Below are 15872 nucleotides of genomic sequence, written 5' to 3'. Positions count from 1 at the left end.
TAAATGTTAAAAATTGTTTTGGGGGCAGTCAGGTGGCACAGTGAGTAGAGCACCAGTCCTGGAGTCAGGAGGACCTCAGGTCAAATCCGGCCTCAGACACTTGACACACTTACTAGCTGTGTGACCTTGGGAAAGTCACTTAACCCCAATTGCCTTGCCTTCCCCCCTCAAAAAAAAGAAAAGAAAAAATTGTTTTTATGTGCAACTGGGAAATAAGATATATAGACAATGGGGTATAGAAATCTATCTTGTCCTACAGGAAAATAGAAGAGAAGAGGATAAAAGAAAGGGGGAGGTGACAGAAGGGAGGGAAGACTGGGGGGAAGGGGTAATCAGAATGCACACCATCTTGGGGTAGGGAGAGGCGAGGAATGGGGAGAAAATTTTGAGGTAAAAGTCTTGTGGAAGTGAATGTTGAAAACTAAAATTAATTAGTTAATAGCAGTGAAAAAAGAACAATTAGTACCCCTCAAATTATTTTCAAAAACTGATAAAGAAAGCACCCCTTCAGAATCCTTTTTAATGATACAAATATAGTCCTAATACCTAAACCAGGGAAAGATAAAACACAGAAAGAAAATTATAGGCCAATATCATTGATGATCATTGACTCAAAAATTTTAAACAAATGCCTATCAAATAGACAACAATGATTTATAAGAAAATATCATTCACTATGATCAAGTGGAATTTATACCAGGGAAGCAAAGATGGCTCAACATTAAGAAAATGATATAATTAGTCATATTAAAAAACCAAAATGCCAAAACTACATGACAGTCTCAATAGATGCCTTTGAGAAAGTAAAACACTCTTATATGCTAAAAAAAAAACACTATAATGTATAGGCATAAAGGGACCTTTTTTAATATAAAAGGCATCTATCTAAAACTAGAAGCACTTCATAAGCAACGGGTGTACATTAGAACCTTTTCTAATGAATATGGGAGTGATGCAAAGATGCCCACTCTTCCCACTATTATCTGATTTAGTTCTGGAAATGCTAGCAATAGCTATAAGGCAAGAAAAGGGAATTAAGGGAATAAAGATAAGAGGAGATAAAAATATCTTTGCTAATGATATGATGGTTTACTTGAAAAATTCTAGGAAATCAGCAAAGACATCAATTGGGAAAATAGCTTCAGCAAAGTTGCAGACCACAAAATAAATCCTCAAAAATCAACAGCATTTCTATATAATAATAACAAAACACAAGAAGCAATAATAGAAAGAGAAATCCACCTCCAAGTAACTACAAAATGCATAAGGTATCTGGGGATCAACCTACCAGAATACACAAAAAAAACTTGCATACATTCAATTACAAAGTATTTCTTAAAGAAATAAAGAACAACTTAAGTAGGTGGAGGAATATTCAGTACTCATGGCTAGGCTGTGCCAACATAACAAAAGTTACAACACTACCAAAATTAATTTACACTTTTAATTCTATAACAATCAAATTACCAAGGGAATATTTTACAGAACTTGACAAAATAATAACAAAATTCACTTGGAAAAATAAAAGATCTAGAGTATCAAGAGAAATCATGAAAAGAAGTAAAGATGAGGGAGTAGAGATAAAACAGCAATCATCCAAACTATCTGGTATTCGTCAAAGAATTGATTACATCAATGAAACAGTAGACAAGGGAGATTCAGAAATTATAGAACAGTATTTGATTAAGTAGAATATATAAATTACCTAAGGAAAAATTCCCCATTTGATAAAATCTGCTACAAAAACTGGAAAGCAATTTGGCAGAAATTAGGTTTAGACCAACACCTTACACCACATTCCCCAATGCGTTCTAAATGGATATGGGCTCTTAATATTAAAGATCATGCTATTTAAAAAAATAGAAAAGAAACAGATTATGTACTTCTTACAGCTAGGAGTAGCAGATGTATTATTAATCAAACAAGAGATGGAAGCAATTACAAAAGATAAAATAGGCAACTTTGATTACTGGAAACTGAAAAGCTTCTGCATTGTGACAAAGACGATTTTAATTAGAGCTCTATGTTGCTCCAATCAGTATTTAAGCAATTCCATAGGGGTAAATGATTATTTGTATTATACTTATCTAGTAATAGTGATATACATTTCATCAGTCTAGTTACCTAATATAGGAATTACAAATATTAATATTATTAGTATTAATATATTAATCTATGCACCTATATTAATTAATATTAATACATTTTAAACATGTCATTTAGGGATAATTATATAAGATAGATTCTTTCTTGTAGTAATCCTCAAACTTTAAAACTATAAATCTGTTGTTCACCACTTATTTATTAGTGGTGAAGTTCACTTGCCTAACCACAAGGATGCTGATGATGACCAAACCCATCAAGGGTGGGATGTCTTGGCATGATATGGAAAGTCCCCCAACTTATTTTTGTTCCTCCAAACCACTCTCTCTTGCCCAACCTGAGGAAGGGACTATCTTAATGACCACTTAGTCAGCAGAGATGACCCTTACCTTTCCCATCCTGTGACCACCCTTTCTAATTTCTGGCCCTCCTGAATGGTCAAAAGCAAGGTTTATCAACCAATGAGACTCTACATTTTACTTTGTCTCTTCTGAGTGTCTGGGTATCAAGACCTATAGGAAGTGAGGTCCTGGGACCCAATGGGCATCTCAGATCATGAGGAAGATCTGAAGTCCCATTCATTGAAGGGATCAGGTCCCTTTTAATAAATGGTCAATGGTTCAGAGCTCCATCTCAGTAATTTTTCTTGCAGATTGGATAATTTTGGACCCCACAACAGACATAAGAAGGGAAGTGAATGAATGGGGAAAGAAATCTTTGTATCAAATTTCTCTGTTAAAGGTTTAATATCCAAGATATAGAGACAAGTAATCTGTGTGTGTACATGTGTGTGTTGATGAGATCCCTAAGGAAGAAAGAAGAGAAAGGAAAGAACTTTCACACTTAGGGAATGAAACTGAGAAAGAACAGTCAGACAGATGGGAGAACCAGGAGAGAGCATTGTCACAGATGCCAAGGGAGAAAACCACGTGGCAAGGAGGCGGAGGGGAGCCAACAGTGATAAATGCTGGGGAAAGATCAAGTAGGCTGAGGACTAAGAAAAGGCCACTGGATTTTTCAATTGAGAGGTCATGAATGACCTTTAAAATAGCAGTTTCATTGGAGGAGTGAGGTCAGAAAGATTGCTAGGAGTTGATTGGTAGCAAGAAAGTACAGACAGGAGTGAACAGAAAACCACTATTTCTAAGACTTCACCCATTAAAGGGAAGGGAGGTAGAGCGCATAGTTTGAAGAGATGCCCAAGTCAAGTGAAGGGTTTTGTTTTTAGGAGACTTGTTTTGTAGCACTTTGTAGGCAATGGGAAAGGATTCATTAGACTGGAAGTGACTGAAAATGAAAGAGAAACTAATCAATGGAAAACACCGGCAGAGGATCAGGGAAAGGGTTGGTCCTGATGAGAAGGGCCTTCTCAACCACTCCCACCAGGACAAAGAATGAGAGAATGAGTAAAAACAGAAAGGTGTTGAAAGATGGAGTGTGGGGGGAAATTCAACTCAATTTAAAAAGCATATATTAGGGCTGAATTGTGTCAGTCTTCTCAGTAAAGTAGCAGGTCAGGTATATGGTGTGGGGTGGAGTGTTACTGGAGACAGTTAGGGGCTTCATATGGAAGAAGGTTTGAGGAAATCATGATAGGATTTCCATAAGAGATGAATAAAAGGATTGCTGCACTATGATGTGGGCCCAACATGCTACTGTTGAGTCATTCTTAGTCATGTCCAACTCTTCATGACCCAATTGGGGGTTTTCTTGGGAGGGATACTGGAGGGGTTTGCCATTTCCTTCTCCAGCTCATTCTACAGATGAGGAAACTGAGGCAAACAGGGTGAAGTGAGTTGCCCAGGCTCACCCAGCTAGTAAGTGTCTGAGGTTGAATTTGAACTCAAGTCTTCCTGACTCCAGGCCCAGTGTCTAGCTGCCCCAGTTGTACTTATTGAATTTGTAAGTGCACCTAGTCATCATCTAGGCTGGGTTTGTGATGGCAGCAGAAGAGACAGCCATGTGGGTCATGCAAATTGAAGAGGAGGGATCCAAAGGGCTCTAAGAAGACTTGAGGAAGGAGAGATCACTTTCAACTGGAGAGTGAGGAGGGGCTGTGAGGGAAGAAGTGATCAGGAATGATCAGGAAAAACTAGTTACATCCCAATATCCCAGCACACTCCTAAGGCATTAGCAAAGCCAGTTATTCTTAGAGTGAGTTCACCCCTCTCACCTCTAGCACAGCCTACCTTGGAGTCTGTCCATCCACATGACTATAAGGCCTGGAGCCAGTCTTTCCTAGGGCTCAGGAAAGACCATCTGTCCTTTTCAGTATCAAAACTTGCATATCCCCCCTCCCACTAAGTTCTACCTTCAGGAGATTTTCAATGGCCTTCAACTCTCGCCTCATTTGAAGAGCTGATAAGATTGTAACATCTGTCCCCAGTCTGGATGCAGGCTGCCACCTCCAACCAGCAAGACCAAAGTCTCAGGGTCAGGAGCTATTTCCAGGTCACCCCTCTCCTTCCCACCCCACAAATTCTCTCTTATGGGATTCTTATTTGAAGATTATAGAATTTAGAGCTGGAAGGGACCCAGGAGATCACATAGTCCAACCAAAATGAGACCCAGAAAAATGTCTCACCAAGGTCCCAGAAAATGTACGAGTAGTCAAGGCAGAATTGAATCCTAGGTCCTTTGAGTAAATCCAGTGATATTCTCCCACACTATACCAAAGGACACAATGTCACTGAATTTGGAATCAGAGGACCTGAGTTTGAATCCTATTTTTGTTACTCTCTGTGCCACTTCGGGCAAGTCACTAAATTTCTCTGGGACTCAGATCCTATCCTGTAAAATTAGAATCTGGTCTCTAAGGCCCCTTCCAAGTCCAAATCTATGCCCTTTTGGTTTTATGGCTTACCCTAAGGGTTCCAGAGAATGAATTATGGAGGCTGATGTGGGGAAGAAGAAGGGAATTACAATTCTGCTTGCTTTCCCTGGGTCATCTTATGCAAGATAGTTACTCTCTGTGACTTAGTTTCCTCATATGTAAAATGAGTTTCAAGTTCTCTAGTCCTTTGAGCCTATGATTCCTACATTTAATGTAGAGTGAATTTTTCTCTCCAACCCCCTAGACCTTCCCATGTTCAGCCTTATTATCCTCTCAATGGCTGAATAAACTGTACTCAGTGCTCCACAGAGAACTGAACAATCCCCCATCCTCAGCTGCCACCTCCACTTCCCCACCCCATCTCCTAGCACACAGCGAACAACCAGAAGGCAGAACTCGGACTTCTTGGAGCTGTCCCTACCTCAGCAGACTTCTCTTCGGGAGCTAGGAACGTGGAGCAGAGGCAACCTGCAAAGGCAGGTTATGGTCACCCCAAAAGCATCCCCTAGAGGACAGAAACCTTTCCCCAACAAAGAAACTTTCTTTGCTTTCTAAACTGATACTCAGAAAAAAGGCTGGTGATCAGGACTTCTTGGGATCAAGGCCTAGGCAAAGAAGGAAAATAGGAAGGAAAATAGGGAGTGAGAAGACTCCAGAAGGCCCCTCAGCAAACAGCTGCCTGCTTTTACAGGCAAAGCCAGAGGGGCTGGGTGAAGGGTGAGGGGACCAGATTTCTAATCCCTTGGGATCTCGGCAGCACACTGATACATTCCTGGGCCCTCCTGCCTACTCCCTCCTTATCTCAGCAGCACACCGTTCCACCAGCCCTCCTACCCAGGAACTTTGGAGAAAAGCTTCGCCATCTCCAGACGTTCCATTCTCGGACCTCCAAGAACCATCGAGTCCAACCCTCTTGTTGTACTGGTAAGGAAACCGAGGCCCAGAGGAATAGAAAGGCACGCCGAAATGCTGGCTCTAGGCCGTGGAAACGGATCCTTCTGTGTCTCAGGCCACGGCTCTTTCCACTGCCCCACGCTGCCTCTTGGATGTTCTGGCCAAAGCACAGGCTGCTCGCTGCTGGGGCCTGCCAGTCTGGGACTGCAAGGAAAGGACAAAGGCGCTGAAACAGGAGTCCTGCACTTTCCTTCCCCTGCCCTTCCCTCCCCTTGATTCTGCCTCTGGCAGATCTCGTTTTCCGGACAGCCTGCCCCCAAGCTTGGAGACCGGACCTCAAGGTACCCGCCGAGGTCTAAGAGGAAGTGAAAAGAGAGTCTCCTTAGAGCTGAGAATATCTACCAGCAGCCCCAGGGGACTCAAGTAAGGTCCCGGACCGTCAGGCTGCAGATGGACAAGAGGAAAGGGATCGGGGCTTGGTGTCTGGGCGCACGCGCCACAGAGGGTTTCAGGCCCAATCCGCTCCCGCCTTCCCTTGCCAGCTTTGGGCTCGGCTCTGCAGCTGGCTGACTCTCTCTGGGCCTCTCTCCTTGTCCCTTCCCCGCGGTCCAGGCCTTGGCTTTTACTCCCCAGGGCTGCGCTGCGCTCCTTTGAGCACTTGGAGAAACCAGTAACAACTGGCCTCCCAAAGGCACTCGCCGGCCTCTCTTTGCTTGGTTTTGGAGCACTAAGTCCTTCATCCCACAAAGGCTTATTAAGCTCCTGCTATGGGCCAAAACCCGCTGGCCGCTGGGGAAGATGAGGGTAGAGACTGAACAGACCTGATCCCCAAAGAGCTTCCTCTGCTCTGGTGAGGGGCGGGAGGGGGTGGGAGAGAATACCAAGCATCTCTCAAAGCAGCCTAGGAGAAAGCGCAATGGCTAGAAGGAGAAACCAGCCACAGTCCGTTAAAAAAAAAAACTCGATAAAAGAAAGAATGCTCGCAGTTGGGGACAGGGGTGACCAGGGAAGATCTCCCGGAGGAGCTAGACTAAAATGGGCTTCATCAGACCAAGGAGATGAGGCGCGAATGCATCTGGCTGGGCCTGGCCCATTCAGGGAGGTTGGGAACAATCCTAGGCCAGTGTGGCCGACCCCCTGAGCGAATGAATCCAGGAACAATGTGAAATAAGACTGGAGAGTCAGGGTGCTGAAACTGTTTGAAGCCAAGCAAAGGTGACTTTCGTTTTTTCTTAAAGAAAATAGGTCTTTGAGCGGGGAATGAGGACAGGTCTGCGCCTTAGAAAATTGACAGCCTTGTGAAGAATGGATAGGAAAGGGGGGAGGTTGGAAGAAGCTGTTAGGAGGTTGTTGGAATAGTCCAGGCGGGGAAGAGAAGAGTTGAGGATCTGAAACAGGGCGATTGTGAGTGGAGAGCAGGGGATTGGTAGGAAAGAGACTGGAGAGTTGGGGCGGGGGCATGAGAAGGGGGGAGGGAGGAGGAGGGCAAATCTTACAAATGTTTGAATTGGCTGCGTCTGCCGCAGAACTGGGCATATGGGCACCTTGCGCTCTGCATCTGTGTCCCCTGCCGCATTTTCTGTTGCGTGTGTTTGTGCCCGGTTCCGGACTCTGGGAACAAGTGTGCATTTGTTAGACCTCTACAATGAGATCACAAAGCAAAGCTGCCAAGATTGGGCTGGGGAAAAGTGGGGGGTGGGGGCGGAGGGAGCATTGTCCTCTCAAGAGGCTGGGCACCAAACCTCGAATCCCAGGTATTTATTATTCTCCAGGAAGGTGAGGGAAGCAGCTGCTGCTTCTCGCGGAGGGTGTCTTGCGTGCCTCCGTGTATTTGTGTGTGTGTGTGTGTGTGTCCCTCTGAAGAGTGCACACCGATCTGTTCAACATATGTCACCATAAATCACAGGACGTATCTCTGCCTCCCCCTCCCCCAGCCCTAGAGCTAGAGGAGAGAGTAGAGTCTGTGAGGGGCTCTGAGAAGAGGCGCGGTTGCAACAGGTGTCTCCGTGCGCCCTGCACCTTTTCAAGCATTCACCGACTCCTTAGTATCCCAGCCGTGGAGACTTTTTTTCCCAGGGGCTGAGCCAGGCTGTCAAGAGCAAAGGCAGAGGGGGAGGAAGTCCGAGAGGGGGAGGGGAAGCTAGAAATAAAGGGGCCTAAATCGCTCCCCCCTCCACCCCAGGCGCTCTCCTCTCTTTGTGTGGAGGCTCCTTCCTCAGCCGCTTCCCTATGCGCCTCGGGGGTGGCATATGGTGCCCTCTCACCTACCCAAGGGAAAAACACAGCGAAGATTGGAGCGCACAAGGCCTCTTGGGTGGGAGCGACCTCTTGAAAACTAGCAGGGCAAGGGGGATTATGTGTGGCACTGTCCTTATCTCTCCTTTCAACAAACCCCCCCTTCACCCCCCCTGTAACTGGCACGCCAGCCGTTGGGTAAGCAGCGGCCGAGCCAGCCAGCTCCAAGCTGAGGAACCTCCCCATTGCCTGGCAGATGAAATATGGGGCTCCTGAGCCCCTGGTGACCATATGTTTTCAATAAAATAAGACAAATAGGGCTGAGATAGGACTTGAAGTCAACCTGTTATAAATGAGCCGTCAATTGGGGCAAAGTAAACGGCCGCTGGGCCCCCAGTGGGGAGGGCGATTCGATGCCAGGCCTGTGTGTAAGCTCCTAGGACAGGTGTGGCGAGAAGCTCCAGGCCAGGTCTCCCCTGGGGAGGGTTATCACAGCAAAGGTAATAGTGTGCTAAGTATGAGTAAACAGTCATTGTGAGAAGCATGGAGAGTTTATCAGAGACGGACAAGTCTGGGGCGGGGGTGTGGGGGTGACTTAACAATAAAGTTGCTCGCCTTGGGAGCAGGTGACGGCTGGTTGCATGGGCTGCCGTGCGCGATGTTTTCCAAAGCCCTCCACTTTACAATCTCTTCCAATTATTTATTAAACGAAATCTATTTATTATTATTTTAGCAAACACTGGGGGCAGGTGGGGCTTTCTTCTCGTCTTCTCCTTTTGTTTGAAGGGCTGTTTGAAGTGGCCAGACTCGGCTGGGGAAGCTCGCTAGCCAGATTTTGGTCCGGCGGCCCTCTTTTAGTGCGGAGGCCAAGACGAGAGAAAAGGAGAATCCAGCTCCTTTGCCAGCTCCCTCGCTATTCAGCTCGCCCTGGCCCCCTGCCCCTCCCCCTTGAAGCGGCTCTCAAAGCTCCCCATCAGCTGAAAAGATCCCCCCAGCACACAAGAGGGTAGCAGGCCCCTTCTGCCGCTTCCTTTCCCATACAATCCGTCCCTGGTCTCCAGGTGCCCCGGCTTCTCCCGGGGTCTCCTTTGCGCCTCTGGAGCCCCCAGGTGCGCAAAGGGGCCCGGGTGTTGGAGGGCTGATGGTCCCGAGAGCCCTCCTGATTCGGCAGGCCAGCTGCAGGCGTGAGGGCCCAGCTCTCCCAGCCAAGGCAGGAGCTGTTTCAGCACCAACGCTTGCGCACAGAACTTCTCTGGCACAGCCTGCGTCTTCACCCTGGCTCTTGGGCTTTCTAGATTTGGAGAGGGCGCCGCTGGGCCCCTGAAGGGGGGGCAAGAGGGGATTGGCCCCGATCCCTGAGCCCAAGGGGCTTCCAGACCTCCCGTACCGCCCTCTGGATCGGGGGGGAAAACTCTGCAATATCTTGCGCACTGGAGGCTTCCCCTCATCCTGGCGCGTCCGACCCAGGGCTCCTTTTTTGCGCACTGAGGAAGCAGTCTTAATCAGAGGCTTTAAGCGTTAGCAGGGCCCTGGCAGCTTTTGGGAAGTTTGGGAAGGATTCTAGGGATAATTCCGGAGATCCTTTCCCGACGATTGAGATCCCTCCAAATCTCTGGGATCTACTTCCCCTGGAAGAGATCTGCATCTCAAACTACTTGGAGAGAGCTCACCTCTCTATCATTTCTCCGCTCCATTGCCACTACCGTTGCTCTGGGAAGCAAACAGCAGCTAAGAGGGGTTCATCTCTCACTGGCTTTTTAAGTCCTAAAGGAAGAAAGGATAACTCTGGCTGTCAGGGGTCTGAGGGTTGATGCTGCCTTTTCTGTCCCCTGGGATTCATGGGGCTCTGCTCTCTCTCTCTCTCTCTCTCTCTCTCTCTCTCTCTCTCTCTCTCTGATGTAGATCAACATTTCACATTTGAGATTCTCAAACTCAGAATCACAAACCGCTAGGACTGAAAAGGGATTTTAAAGATCATTGCTTTCTCCGGTTAGGGATGAGGTTCTGAGAAATTCAACGGCTTGCCTAAAAGCATGTAACTAATTGTGGCAAAGCCCAGCTCTTTGGATGTCAAATCCACAGCTATTTCTACAACCCCATCCAGCCCTGGTGCCTCAGACTGAGGCCATGTCACCAGGATGTGGAACAAAGAAAACCCACTACTATGGCTCAGCTTCCAGGGGCCAAGAGGATGGGAGTGGGAAGAAAAGAGAATCTTCTCTCAACTGGCCTGGGGTCATCATCCTCTGTCCCCTTTGTCAAAACACTGTAAGGTACACAGTGCTCTAAGGAAAGATTCACCCAGGGGATCCATGAATGGGGGGAGAGCTTTATGGCAAGGCCTGTCGTGGTGGTGTTGGTGCCACTAAAGTGAATCCATCAGGAGAAGGTGGTGATTTAAGGGATTTGAAGTGCAAAATCTCTGAGTTTGTATCTAAGCCCCATAATTTATGAGCTGCATGACCTGGGGCAAGCCATTTAACATTTCAGCCTCAGTTCCTGGATCTGTAAAATCTAGGAGTGGGGATCTGAATTCAATATCCTTAGAAGTACCTTCTAGCTTACACATTTTATGAGCTGGGGAAGGGCACAGACTTGACTTCCTATGATACTCCAGGAAGAAAGACCTCAGTTGTCTGAGGCAGAGTCAGGACAACTTAGAAGAGGAAAAATGTGAAGAGGGAAGAAGGGAGGGTAGATCTTCCTGACAACCCCAATAATAAGCCCTTGGAACAGATAAGTGAAGGAAGCTGTGGAATTCCCTGCCCCAGAGGCACCTAAGCATAGGATAAATGCCTGCCTGCACTCTGGTGGCAGGAAGATGGCCTAGATGACATCTGGAGGTTCCTTCCAGGACAGAAATTAATAAAAGGGATTAGTGAGGGGAGAGGTTTTCTGCTTTGGAGTGGGAGGGAGGAGAGGTTGCATTCAATAATCCATCAAAGAACTCAGAGACTCACAGGACAGTATGGTTAGGACCTAGCAGAGGTCTTAGAGATCATTTGGTCCAACTCTCACTTTACAGATATGGACATCTAAAGTCAGGAGAGAGGAAATGGTGTGCCCAAGGTCGCATAGACCTGGGATTTGAACCCCTGTCTTCTGACTCGGAATCCAGTGATCCCATTAGTCTTTCACACCACTCCAACTCTGAGGCTCCTTTTTTTTCCTCTACTCACACCCACTCCTTAGCTTTCTCTCCTTTTAGAGTGGAAGAAAGGGAGGCTCATAGAGATTAAGGGACCTATAGGGTCCTCACTACTGCCATCCCAGAGAAGACAAAGGGACTTCTCTGAAAGGCATTGGTCCAGGCCCAGACTGTGAGACAGTGCCCCGGCACCTCTGCCTTGTGCCCTGTACATCGTAGGTCCGATCCGCTGAAAACACTTCTGGTCCAGATCTCAGAGTGGCCAGAGAATGGGGACAATGTCACTTTATAACTTCCCTCTTTCTTTGTCTCTGTGTCTCTGGCCATCTCTGTGTCTCTGGCCATCTCTGTCTCTCTCTCTAGCCCTCGCTTCCTTTTTCTCCACACACTCCAGGTCCCCAGGAAATTAAATGGGACTCAGCAGAGCCTTTGAGTAAAGGGAGTAACAGGGTAGGGTAGGGAAGAGAAAGAAATCGTGAGAAGAGGAGGCCAAGAAGTGGGGCAGGCGGAGAGGGAGCGAGAGGAAGTTCTGGTTCGCCGAGTGAGTGAGGGTCTTTGATGAACCCAAAGTTACTGGAACGCAGCGGGTGAAGAGCAGTGAACTCCAGGACAGACTGAATGATTCCCCCACCCCACCCCGCCCCCAGGCCCTTTGTCCTTATCCAGCTGTGCCCTGCGGGGGAGGGGGGAAAGGGAGGGAGGGTTCGCGTGGCGGGGCCCCGAGGGCCCGCCGCGCTGATTGGTCCGTTGGGCAGCCAGCAGTGGGACAGGCACGCTCCAGGCCCGGGCCGATAAGATAAAGCGTTTGGAGGGGGGCACACGTCTGGTGGCTCCGGAAATCCCCTGCTGTCCCTGGGGCGGCAAGCAAATATAAGGAAGGGCCCTCCGCCCCTGCCCAACGAGTCGTGTGCTGGACTCTCAGCCTGCAGCGTTTCTGGTCCTTCCTCCACTCTACCTCTTTTCCCCCCTCCTCCTCCGTGTTCACCCTACCCCGAGCAGAGAGGCCCCAGGAGGCCGGAGCCGCACCTCTCCTGGGGTGGGCGGGAGGACGGGGAGACCGCTCTCGGCTCCGCCCCGGCTCTGCTCTGCCTCTTCCCCTCTGAGCTAGGTAAAACTTTCCCTGGGGGGCACCCTGAAGTCACTGGGTGAGGGGCAGCCGGGTGTCCTCTTGCACCAAGGCAGGTTCCCGGGCTTCTGGGCCCTTCCCCACTCCCAGGGGGACTGAGCCCCGAGGCTCCCAGCTGGGGCGGGGGTGGGGGTGGGGGTTCCACTGAGACTGCTCTTTCTGCCCAGTACAGGATGGCCCCCAAGCCCGCCTGCGTGGTGACCAGCGAGCCCTCCTTTCCGAGAGCTTCAGACGCAGCCACCGCCACCGACGCCAGACTGTGCGCCTCCTGTGCCTTGTCCCCTCCCGGCAGCCCCAGCCCAGCGCCGCCGCGGACCTGCGCCGAAAGCGAGTCCCGTGGAGCTCCCAAGAAGGGTAGGGCTCGGCGCGGGGGTCGCAGCCGGCCCAAGAGCGACGCGGCGCTGAGCAGACAGCGGCGCAGCCGGCGCATGAAAGCCAACGACCGCGAGCGCAACCGAATGCACAACCTCAACTCGGCGCTGGACGCGCTGCGCGGCGTTCTGCCCACGTTCCCGGACGACGCCAAGCTCACCAAGATTGAAACGCTGCGCTTTGCGCACAACTACATCTGGGCGCTGACCGAAACGCTTCGCATGGGGGAGCACAGTCTCCGGGGGCTAGGCCTGGGCCTGGGGCTGGGCCTGGCCCCACCTCCGCTCCCCTCCGGGGAGCTTAGCAGCCCTGGCAGTGCCTCCTCCTCCACCAGGGAGTGGGGCTCGCTGTACTCTCCAGCCTCGCAGGCGGGCAGCCTGAGCCCCACCGCCTCGCTGGAGGAGCCGCCGCCCTTGCACTCAGCCGGCTCCCCGGTCTGCCTGGGTCCCGAAATCCTGTCCTTCCCAGACTTTGTGTAGGGGGGCCCAGAAGAGCCTGAGAGGAGAGTGGGCTCTTAGGGCTAACTCACACGCCCACGCGCGGGAAGCAAGCCCTTGGACACTAGATCTTCGGCCTTTGGGCAGCTTTCCCATTTCAGATTCTTCTTCCACAGTTGCCAGTTTCTTCCAGGTTTGGTGGACTTAAGCATATTCCTTCTCGAGCACGCCAAGAGTCGGCATGCCAGGAAGTGTCTGCAGTTTAGGCAACAGGTCCCACCGAATTCCTACAAAGAGCACCAGATTAATGGTGCCAGAATCAAATTCACCTTCTCGTGGTCACGCGCTCGTCTGCCTGAGCTGCTCTCTACTGACTCCTGTCTCTCAATCTGTCCTTGTCTATACCTTTTTTTACCCCTCCCTATTTCCTTATCTCTCTCGGTGTGTCTCTGTATGTTTCGTCTCTGTGTCCGTTTCTCTCAATGTCTCTCTTCCCATGTCTGTCTTGTTCTGTATGTCTTTAGCTGTGTCGGTTTGCATGTGTTTCTATTTCTCTCTTGCTGTATCTATTTCTGTCTTTGTCTCTCTCTCTCTTTCACACACACACACACACACACACACACACACACACACACACGCGTTAAACCCTGTTTTCTTATACCCTAAGTGCTTTCCTCCTCCGCTTGGAGCTGCTTTCTTTCCCACTAGGAGTGCCCCGCCCCCGCGCCACCACCACCACCCCCTGCACGGCTCCTCTCTTACTCAATCACGAGAGAAGACGCTCAGCCTTCTCCTCTAGCACTTTCTGGAGCTGCCTCCGGCTATGGATACAGCGGTGAGGTTCGAACTTGATAGAACTCTAGGACCAAAAGGCGGTGCCTGAGGCCATCTTTCCGACTCCCCCATCCCGAAGCCCGCCCCTCTATGTGGTGGGGGAGGTTGCGACCCCGGCGCCCGACCTGGGGCGGACAATATCTCTTCTTGAAATCAGGTTTTGATTTTTATGATGTCTTTTGGAATGATTTTTGGTACTCGGACACAGTAAATTATATTAATTTTCCATTTTGTATTTATTAATATTTCATAGCGGGAAAATATATATTTTGTAAATAAGATTATTTTGACATCGTTGAAAGCCTTTTGGTGCCAATAAAATATTTGGAAAAAACTGAGCAGGAGCTAATTAACTGAACGACTGTCGGGGATGAGGTTGGGCAGGGTGGGCAGGGTGCAGGGTTTTTAGTCAGAGCTGGGAGGAACTTTAGAAGTTATCTGGAGGTGAGGGTTCTTAACCTTTGCGTGTCAATCCCCCTTTGTACAATCTGAAGAAGCCCACGGACCCTTTCACAGGATATTTTTTAAACTTAACGGAAATGCTAAATTTCAGTTAGAGATTGGAGAAAATCAAGGTGATTTTTTTCCCCATCCAAATTGACTGACTCCCACCTTGACCCCGGGTTAAGAACGTCTAAACTAGTCCAACCTCTCGTCCTCGTTTGACATACGAAAAAAGGAGACCCCTAAAGGGGAAGGGAGTTAGTTGCACAAGGTAGTAAGTGAGAAGTAAGCAGAGTTGAGACACGAACCCGGATTCTTTGGCATGTAGAAGATCCCACCCCTGCCCAAAGTTAGAGAGGAACAGAAATCTGCTTAAACAGGAAATTTCTGTAGTCATTCCCCGTGGTCAATTAGAAGAGGCTTTATAGAAGGGTACATGTAAAGTTGGGGAGGACCTTTTTTCAGAGGAGGAAACCGAAGCCCAGAGGGTTGAGATTTGCTTAGGGTCACACAGCTAGTAAATGGGAAAGCTAGGATATGAATCCCTTTTTTCTGACTCCAAGTCGGTTGGTTTCAAGGTCAGATTACTCCCCCACCACCACGCACACCATCCAAAAAGAAAATCGAGGTTACTCGAGTTTAGAATAACAGAAGGGTGAAGGGAGAAAGAGGGGATGCTGGAGGAGTGCGCTGTGCTTCTGGGTTAGTGACCTACAGGCCTCTGTCCTAGAAGTTTTCCTAGCCTGTTTTATGGAGGGAGCCCAGGACCTGAAGGGCACTTCTTATGCAAACCATAGGCTGCTCCAAGCTGCAGGATCCTTTGGGTTGATGATTGGAGAATGTGGTGTATTCTTGGGAACCCTATCTGCTTGGTTGGAGGAGCTTCAATTTCATGCAGAGGTCAGTGGGTCATGCCCCCTCGTGCCCCCTCCGGGAACTCAGGTCCATTTGCCATTCCCTACCCACAGGTGGGAATTGCTGTGGACTTGGTCTAGGAGTTTACATCAATGCTCACTAATATCAAAGATGGAGCTGGCTTGGGGTGGGGAACTATCATCTGTAAGAAATGGCCTTGGTAAGAATTCCTTTGATGAAACACAAGGCTTCACACACACACACACACACACACACACACACACACACACACACCATGAAATCTAGCCCCCCGTTTCCTTCTTGCCTGAAACCGACAAAATCACAAAATGTCAGAGCTTGAAGGACCATCTAAGTCAATCTCTTCATTTTACAGATAAGAAAGTTAAGCCCCAGGGAGAAGTGACTTTCCCGGGGTAACACAGCCAGAGAAACATGTACTGTGGTGGGAAAGAGCCTGGATCTCTAGTCAGAGGAGGTGGGTTTAAATATTGGAGCCCTTGATTACCTCTCATGTTGGGCAAATTACCTCACTCTGAACCTCAGATATCTCCTCTGCAAAAGGAAGGGGGT

At 48.9% G+C, this 15872-nt stretch overlaps 1 protein-coding gene and 1 pseudogene across 1 annotated transcript; both read left to right on the top strand.

The window, feature by feature from the left end:
- Positions 1-5864, top strand: part of LOC118829454 — a 44119-nt pseudogene extending 38255 nt beyond the window's left edge.
- A 6081-nt stretch (positions 5865-11945) lies between these two features.
- Positions 11946-14310, top strand: NEUROG3 (neurogenin 3). The gene is made up of 2 exons (XM_036769593.1): positions 11946-12321; positions 12512-14310. The coding sequence occupies exon 2, from the start codon at positions 12513-12515 to the stop codon at positions 13188-13190; it is 678 nt and encodes a 225-aa protein (XP_036625488.1). The 5' UTR covers positions 11946-12321; position 12512; the 3' UTR covers positions 13191-14310.
- Positions 14311-15872: the final 1562 nt, after the last annotated feature.

Source organism: Trichosurus vulpecula, chromosome 8 (genome assembly GCF_011100635.1).
Source record: "Trichosurus vulpecula isolate mTriVul1 chromosome 8, mTriVul1.pri, whole genome shotgun sequence".
NCBI lineage: Eukaryota > Metazoa > Chordata > Mammalia > Diprotodontia > Phalangeridae > Trichosurus > Trichosurus vulpecula.
The sequence above is the reverse complement of the archived record's forward strand: the minus strand, read 5'-3'. Positions and strand labels throughout refer to the sequence as shown.

What these genes read in the sequence shown, in the direction of transcription:
- NEUROG3 (XM_036769593.1), top strand. Translation starts at nt 12,513, where the DNA reads ATGGCCCCCAAGCCCGCCTGCGTGGTGACCAGCGAGCCCTCCTTTCCG.